We start from the raw sequence: 8,895 nt of genomic DNA, 5'->3' as shown, positions 1-8,895 counted from the left end.
GCTTGCATTTAAGCAATATAAACGTAGAACCAAACTGGAGTAATAATCATCTCAGAAAAAAAAGCAATGCCTAATAAAATAAATTAATAACACCTGCACATCGTGATTCAGTCAAAATTAGTCAAACCCACGCCAAGATTACCCACCCCCAGATTAATCACAAAATAAATTAAACACATTAAAAAAACAAATAATCTTACAAAAAAAAATCATATTATACTGGCAACTCTTCCCCGTGTTAAGCATAATCCCCGTTCCTTAACAACACCCGCCAACGAACGAACGGCCCAGATCTTTTTTAGCAGAAAGGCCTAGTAATTTGTCTCGATTTCACAGCCAGTTCCCTGCGATTTCTGCGAATTGTAATATAAGCCTTCGCGCTGCGTTCGCGGACGCCAATGCCGATGGCGATGGCGGCCGCGGCCGGTGACCCTTACCCGCGAGTGGAGGTGGTCGGGTCCAACCACCTGCGGCCGCGGCGCGGCCCGCCGATCCCTGCGCCGTCGGCTGCCGTCGGCAAGCAGCTACCGTCCGGCGCGGTGCCGCGGCACTCGTACGTGTTCGACGGCGAGGGCGGGTTCTCGGAGGCGCCGTGGGGCCTCGCGGCGTCTTCGGGGACTGCTCGGCCCGGGGAGTTCACGTGGCACCATGTCGAGCTACCGCGCGCATTGCCGGGCGCGGGCTCGGCTGCCGCCAAGCCGCTCCACCACGCGCAGGCGCTGATCGAGCTCCTGTGCCCGCCGCTCACGCTGCAGGAGATCCTCGCGTTCGTCGCCACGGGCCCGCACTGCGCCACCGTCGCCGCGGACGGAGACAGTGGCGGCGGCGCGCTCCTGCTCCGCGTCAGCTCACCGGGGCCGGTCGGGAGCGCCTACGCGCTCCGCCTCGCCGCGCGGGTCACCGAGAGTTCCGTCGTCACCGTGTCCGTCGGCGGCGTCCCGCGGCTGGCGTTCGGGACCACGCAGGCATCGCTCCTCTCTGAGGTGCCGCTCGGCGTCGCCGCGTCGCTCTCCGACGAGGGCCACGGCGGCGGGCGCGCCGTCGACGGCGGCGTCGTGATCGAGGAGCGGCTGCTCGAGTCCCTGCTCGCGATGAACCACGCCAACGGCGCGCACACCGACAACCCGGTGCCGCGGACCGTGTCCAACCTCCTCGTGCACGTCCTCGGCACGCACGTAGACCACGTCCACGACATTGTCACGCGCCTCGAGATGGACCTCGACAGCATCGAGCTGCAGCTAGACAAAGGTAGGCGGTCCCAGATTGCTTTCTTGGTTGGTAATCGCGTGCCTAAACTTCTTTCATTCCACATCTCGATAAAAGTATTCTCTTGCTATCTACTCCCTCAATTCAGAAATAGTACACGTATTTTTTAGTTTGATTTTTAAAATTAGATTTTAACTAAAATTTTCTCATAAAATATATTATTTATAGCTACAAAACATATATAGAATAGAATTATTTTGAATTGTGAACCTAGTTGTATAATTTTTATACACTAGGTATATTTATAATTTAATTAAATATTAGTCAAAGTATATCAAGTTTACCTTTTCGAAAAAGAAATACGTCTACTATTTTTGAACGGAAGGAGTACTACTCTATGGTTGGTGATGACGAAAACCTTGACATCTTGTTGCATGAACACAAAGGGTATGATTGATGGGATGCTAATTAGGATTCAATGACTGAGAGGCTGAAGTTTGGATTTCTCAAAAATGGTGAGATTTGTCAGGGAGTTTGTGGAGGTTGGTACGAGTTTAAGGGATAAAGGAGGTTGTGAAATATGTTGCACTTGTTGATTTGCATTGGAACGATAATTTTCTGAATGTGAATTTTGATCGAAGAGAAAACTGAATAACTGTTCCTTAAGCTTATGATTGGTGGAATGCAAATTCTGAATCTAATCCTGATGATAACTCTAATACGTGTAGTGCCATGATTCAAATGTAGTAGTGCTCAAATTAGACCCATTTCACATGATCACAATGTCCAACAGGATTTTTTTTCTGGTGACAATTCACAGAAACATTGGGCAGTATTTTCATGGATATTTGAGATTCTCCATGGGTTAATGTCAATGGAAATGCCCTTATTTGAGTTTATGTTGATTAACTAGCAAATTCTTGCTGAAGTTTATATATAACATTGAAAGTTATAATGATCTAATCATTTAGAGTACAACATGTGTGTTTCAGTAAATGATTAACATTATACAAATCTAGGGGGTATCAAACAGCAAGTGTATTTACCTGCACTCTAGTACTCTACAAATGTGATTTCACGTTCTCACTTTTTTTAAGAACTTGGCCTATATTTATGACCTCTGGATCTTGCTTTCAGGTGGTCACTTTATGAGGAAGTTTTTGCTGGATGGCAGGAGATTCCCAAAAATGCACCTTGATTTACAACGCCTGCTTCAGGTATTTTTTGTACTCTCTCAAATTTCTGGAAGAAATATATAGGGAAATCGAGTGCTATGTTGTTGTTTACTGTTTTGAGTTTAGTCAGAGTTGTAATTCTGCATGAAAATGAGTGTCCATTTGAAGTGAAGGTTTATATGTTGTGTTGTTTATGACTTAGTGTCTGTGTGCACATCGAAAGCTATTCTTCAGTGCCACCTCATGCAATTACTTTCATAAGACCTTCCTTCTCGTATTGGAAAATCATTTTGTTTGACCTACTGCATGAAACCTAAATGACAGACTTAACGCTATTATGTTGCTTGTGTAGGTTGTATCTCACGGTGAACAAGTATTCCCCCGTGTGAAGGAAAAATGTGTGAGCAAGAGTTGGTTCGCAAGTGGAGACATTGCTGCCCTTGAATATTTGATAGGTCGCCTTAGGAGGCTCAAAGAAAACCTAGGATTCATAAATAATAGAGTGACCACACTTCAGGCTAGCCTCGATAGCTGGCAATCGGAGCAGATAAGCAAAAGGCTGTACTATCTTTCATTTCTCTCCATAGTATTCCTTCCTCTATCCATTGTCATTGGAGGTAAGTTCTAATGGTATTCACTCATTTGCACTTTCCTCAAGTCATTTCTTGCTTGAGGGCTCTCAGTTACCTAACTTATTGCACTATATGTCCAGTTTTCGGGATGAATGTTGGCGGCGTTCCTTGGACCGAGCAGAAGAACCCTGAAAACATAGACGGCTTCATGAATGTCATGCTAATTTGCATTGCGATCTTGTTGCTTCTGTTGCTTTGTTTCTTATTTCCTTCATTGTATTCACATGTAACGGCGTGGAGAACTCGCCGTGAGCTGACCAGGAGCAATTCTCAGAACAAAAGACACCTGAAAGTCTTCAGAGATCACAAAGAAGGCTACATGCGTCTGTGACAATACCATTGCGATCTGAGGTGTTTATTTCAGCGGCAAGGGTATGGACGGAGATGTTGTGAAGTTAGTGAAAAAGATCCTAGATAGTCGACACATGTACAGCTCTGAAGCACAACCTCCATCAGAGGTTCTTATCATTGCTTAGATTATTTTTGTTGTAATCTTGGTCTCTTGGAGAAACTTGTAAAGTCCGTGGCTGTCACTGTGACATTCTTCGTCGAAAACGAGCCGTAATACTTGACCATTGTAGTTGCACACAGATTTGACATTGCTCTGTTGCATGCCTGCATGATTGCATATACCTGGCAATCGACATTACCGGCAGAAGAGGCCTAAGTCACGCTCATTTTTCTCTCTAGTTGATTATGGAAGCAACGGAAGTTCCAAGTTGTTTACTTCCAGAAGTGCCGGCCAGATATGCAAGTGTGCTGATTGGCTCCAGCGAGTAAACAAATAGCTGCATATGAATGTTGACATTTGGTTTGGAATTTAGAGGTAGGCCTGGCCAGAAGGCACCTTCAGATATGGAAATATGCAGGGCATACTGGCATCTACCAACATGTCAGATAAAATATACCACTATGAATTCCAGTTGTTGACATCTTCGCGAAGCATGAAAAGAAGCGAGCTTAGATCAAAATTGCTCAATAGGCGTCAATATGATAATATGATTCTCCCATCAAATCTGAATACAAGGGCAAAAATAGCAAAAGCTGAAGAGCACTTCACTGTCTGCAAAAACAAGAACGAGGGTAAAAGGTTCACCAGAATAAATTGCTCCCATTGGAGGACAAAAAGACATGGAGGGTTTCAATGATAGCACATATGGGGAGAAATAGCGATTGTTACACCTCATTTCTATACACAACCCAGTATAATTTCGCTTTGGCCTGCACAGCATACACTCAATGATGACTCTACCAAATAAAAAAGGTGTACACTTGATGGCCTCCACTGAAACTTCTCTTCTAGAATCTGTCATTCAAAACACTAGTGTTAGGATGCAAATAGGTAAACAAGCCTGCACTTATGAAAAAGAAAAAGGGATTTGCTTATCTGATTATTATGCTACTATTTAATTATGTCTAGCACCTCACTATAGCAAAAGCAGGAAAACCTACAGCTCAATGGATTTAATTTGATCTCTCATCAATTGTTGAAACCATCAGCATACTTGATGTTGTTTGTTCAGGTTTATCACATGACTACCCCCACAGATACATGGAAAATTATACAAGGGTGAACACTAGGGGTGCACCTTAATCCAACTTCACTTCAGGCTTTGAATCTGTACAGGAGATGAATGATCTGCAAACACAAAGTAATGCATCAATCATAATGATTTATCCACATGTAAAGAATCAGACCATTCATTATTATCATGAGCAGTACCACTTGTCGCACCAGTAGAAATAGTTCGATCAATGTTATCTATGCGTCGCTGTATGGACTTCAGTAGCATGTTCAGTGCTGAAATTCTCTTGCGGATAGAGGAAATCCTTGCTGCATGTTGCATTATTACCAGTGAGGGTGTGTTCTCTAGTAGCTTGTCAAGTTCTGCAAAAGACAACAGGCTTAGTTTCATACAGTGAGTGAATGCACATACATAATGTCCAACAGAAAATTGTCTGCATATACAAGAGCACATTTGATGTGAACCAAAATTCGAACAAAATTGTGGGGGAATATAGGTTCGAACACATAAAATGTAAATAAGAGTTATAGATTTTGACTGAAAAAATTATAGTTTCAAGGAATAGGCAGGTAAAAGTATAGCTGAAGATTAACTTGAACTCTGTTATTTCTTATGCAAACTGGACCAATCCTGAATTCCTCAATCTGTTGATTTTTATCCTTATATATTTAAATTACTATGATTTACAAATTCATCCATTGATTCATTAACTCATTCAAGCTCATGACATGACATAATTTAGCTGGGACTAAATATAAGCGACCATATTAAACTCAAATCAGAAACATCTTATCCACAAAATGGGCATCAAACATTCTGAACTAAGAACAGCCTAGATCAGTCAGTAAATCTCCTGGGCTATACATAGACAACTAGTTTACAAAGCATGGTTCAAGTCAGTTTAATATACCCTGGCAACGAGTTACAGATTTTGACTTCACCTTGTGCACTGTTACAATCCCAAAGTACATACATAGAAACAAATACAGAACTCACAACTCAATTAGTATGTCATTTAAATCCTACTCTGCACACATGAAAAAAAGTATTTCCCATTAGATCTCCAGTTTGAATGAACGCTACAATATCCAGCATCTAGTGTTCAGAAAAAATGACCTGCATCAGAAGTTCAGAACCCTAATGCCCATAAAAAAAAGATAATCATGGTACAGAAGAATCAACCCATATACCACCACAGTTACAAATCTTCTTCTGAAAAAAAAAGAGGCGCGATACCGGCAATAGAGATGTATGCACTATGCAAACATCTGCTACTTCAGAATTTTCACAAAACAAAAAAGATGAAAAGGGTAGCCTTAATAGAGATGTAAACAAGCGTTAATTACATGTTACTTGTTAGTCATTTCCAGTTCCTTTAAATATCAATGCGTCTAAATGAATTTCCTCCAAGATCAAATCTCACGGCTCCTACGCACAACACTAGTACTGTATCAGTAATGCCTCACCTCATTGCAAACAAACAGGCGAAACCCTAAGCCACAATAAGGCCACCACATGACAGCAGCAGCGAGCAAGTTGCAAAGGGAGTGTCGCTCGGAAGGCGAAGGGGACTCACCTCCGTTTAGGCGGTCGATGGCGGCGGCGACCTCGTCCTGGCTCCGCGCGGTGGCCGCGGCCCGCGCCTCGTGCTCCCGCAGCGCGCCGCCCAGCACGCCAGCGATGGCCGCGGCCAGAGCCTCGCACCGCTCCGGCTGGGGCGCAGCCTGCTCCTCCTCCACGCCGCCGTCCCCCGCGGCCTCCGGAGGCCGGTCGCTAGCGGCCGCGGCGGAGGGTGACGGGGAGGAGGAAGAAGCGGCGGAGGGGAGATCGGAGCCGTCCATTCGAGTGGCGATCCCATCGAGGAGGCTCGACTCTCGAGTAGAGTGGAGGCTGGACAAGCGAGGCGGTGGGCTGGGCTGGGCCTAGATGGGCTCTGGGCTCTATTGGGCCTGCATGCAAGAGAAAATGAGACTACATTGGCGGCCCATTTTCTAAAAATATGATCCAATGCAGACCAAATGAATCGAATACTTTTATTTTATATTCCTCTAAAAAAAGAGCAATTTGATGTTTTCCCTTGATCAGAGAAATTCACAAAACACATGGATCCTTTTCATTCCCTTCGGAACGGACACAACATTCATCTTTGGCGTAGGAGAAATAAGAGCTGTAGCCTGCATGGCAATGCTTTCGGACTTCATCTTGGCAACACAATGGCTGACAAAAGCTAGTTCCTTCCGTTTGCATCCAAGAGACGAGGCTAATTCCCAATGCAAATAGCATCGCAAGCAGATTATGAACCAACAAAACGACCTCATCGCAGGAAAGCTAGCTATGCAGCGGGATTACAAGCAACCTGCAATGCGCAGAAATTTCAGGCACACCACAATACCGAATGCACCTCAAGTCCTCAAGCACTTTCAACCTCACTCGAGTACAACAGAGTGCTTGACCTTTCTCAAGATCGAAGAAATCAGCACCTCGTCACCGCTTCTCAAAGACCACAATCAGCACACGCCAAATGCTCAGCTCAATCACAATCAGCAGAGACCACAAATCAAATACCAATGCACACAAACACAGGAATTACTTAATAGTAGAAATATTAGCAGCAAATACAGCTCCATAACAGAACCAGGTCCACACGACGACTGATTTGTCTTAGTGCAAAACTCTCGATATAACGATAACAGGCCTACTCAAGTGCAGGTTTCCAAGATAAGCCACTCAACAGATGATGAATGATGACGCCGTGCCAAGTAAACATCTCCACTGGAGACGAAGACATGTACAAGCATGCCATCACCACCACCATCCATCTCCATCAGCCTACTTAGATCTCTGCCTCATCTTTCGGCGCTTCCTCTTCAGCCTCCTCATGCGCTTCTTCTTCCACTGAAGATTAATCCAAATGAGAATACATCAGTTAAGATAGCATTAGCCTAACAAGAAATTACGGTCAAGAACATTCCTTTTCTTAAGGAGCATCAGTTGAATGAAAACGAGCAGAAATAAGATGCGAAGATATCTTGAAAAATCAAATGGAAAAGTCAAGTAACTATCCAGATGCAGAAAACAGATAAACTAATCCACAAGGTCCTTACCTCAAGCCTGATGGCATTAGGTGACTAATAAAATGGAACAAGCTAACAGCTGTGGAAGTAACAGTCAGTTACTATGGACTATGTGAATGGTTACAATGAATTGTGGTGGAATCAAACTAACAGAGTGAAATAATCTTTCACCACAACATCCACATACAAGTTAAGATGATGGTTCAGCTACGGATCAATCCCACTAGCAGTTTACCTAGTATGCAGCATAAAGAACAAAGGATTACAGATATCATGAAGGTCCTAACTTAAATTGCTAATGATTGGCGATTTTAGCCTGGTTGAATTAGGTAATTAATAAAGTGGAACAAGTTAACAACCAGTGGAGCTAGATAAACATGGATGAGCCACCCTGGACTTGTGTGAATGGTTACTGAGAAATGTGGTGGACACAAAAGTAACAGAGTGAAATAACCATTCGCCGCAACCACAATCAAGTTAAAATGGTATTGTAGCGAGTGCTCAACACACAATTCCAGTTTACCTAAGACACAACACAAGGAACAAAGGACTACACAATCAGACAGATTGATGTCAATAGATAATAAGACCACATTGATATACCACTGGCAAATTGCCTAGAATTACGCAATAACCACTAAGCATACAACAAAACAATGTACCAAACAGGTACTTATCTACACTATCAAGTCCATTCCTTTGCCTAGAACACACAAATCCATCAACAAAGAAGCAAAATCTATAAACATAACCCAATAACCAAGTGAGACGGTCAGTCATAATCACATGCTTCTAGAACAAGAATTCAGCTCCTAATTGAAATGCACGAGGCAGAAGATCATCATCCACGGGGCTCATATCAAGTGTATGCGATATAGAAACCTTCACCGTGGCAGGGAAGAACCCCAGGAGGCGGCGACCAGGACGCGCGCGCTACTTCCCTCACCGCAGCGTCAGGACGATCGTCACAGGCACGGGATAGGACCATGGAACACGAGATACCAAGCCCGCACGATCGAACCAAACAGCCCTCAAAAATCAGGCAAAGCCAGCCTCGCGCTAGGCAGCACCTCGCGTCCCGTCCCATCCCATCCTGACGACACGAGCCTGGCAAGAATCGCTAGTCCCCCCACCACGAGGAGGGGGCAGGCACGGCGAGATCCGCCGCCTCGGAAAGGGTTCACCCAAATTAGGCCACTCGAGCCTCTCTCTTTGTAATCACAGACCCAGGATGAGAACGAGCCTAGCAAGAACGCACTACCCATGGCAAGGAGCTGCTACG

General features: G+C 44.4%; 2 protein-coding genes across 3 annotated transcripts; one reads left to right on the top strand and one right to left on the bottom strand.

Annotated features, from left to right (window-relative positions):
* The first annotated feature begins 357 nt into the window (after window positions 1–357).
* LOC133899151 (uncharacterized) lies at window positions 358–3,593 on the top strand. The gene is made up of 4 exons (XM_062340107.1): window positions 358–1,248; window positions 2,344–2,423; window positions 2,734–2,998; window positions 3,094–3,593. Exons 1-4 carry the CDS (start codon window positions 399–401, stop codon window positions 3,342–3,344), a joined length of 1,446 nt encoding a protein of 481 aa, XP_062196091.1. The 5' UTR covers window positions 358–398; the 3' UTR covers window positions 3,345–3,593.
* Window positions 3,594–4,093: 500 nt separating this feature from the next.
* Window positions 4,094–6,410, bottom strand: LOC133899135 (uncharacterized). Of its 2 annotated transcripts, none has more exons than XM_062340084.1 (4): window positions 6,116–6,410; window positions 4,749–4,901; window positions 4,603–4,652; window positions 4,094–4,319 (listed from the first exon to the last, which is right to left on the bottom strand). In XM_062340084.1, exons 1-3 carry the CDS (start codon window positions 6,378–6,380, stop codon window positions 4,615–4,617), a joined length of 456 nt encoding a protein of 151 aa, XP_062196068.1. In that variant the 5' UTR covers window positions 6,381–6,410; the 3' UTR covers window positions 4,094–4,319; window positions 4,603–4,614. The 2 variants fall into 2 exon arrangements, with proteins under 2 accessions (XP_062196068.1, XP_062196067.1); XM_062340083.1 differs by having other exon boundaries at window positions 4,737–4,901; window positions 6,116–6,407.
* Window positions 6,411–8,895: the final 2,485 nt, after the last annotated feature.

Source organism: Phragmites australis, chromosome 18, assembly GCF_958298935.1.
Source record: "Phragmites australis chromosome 18, lpPhrAust1.1, whole genome shotgun sequence".
Lineage (NCBI taxonomy): Eukaryota > Viridiplantae > Streptophyta > Magnoliopsida > Poales > Poaceae > Phragmites > Phragmites australis.
This window is presented reverse-complemented; position numbering and strand designations above follow the sequence as displayed.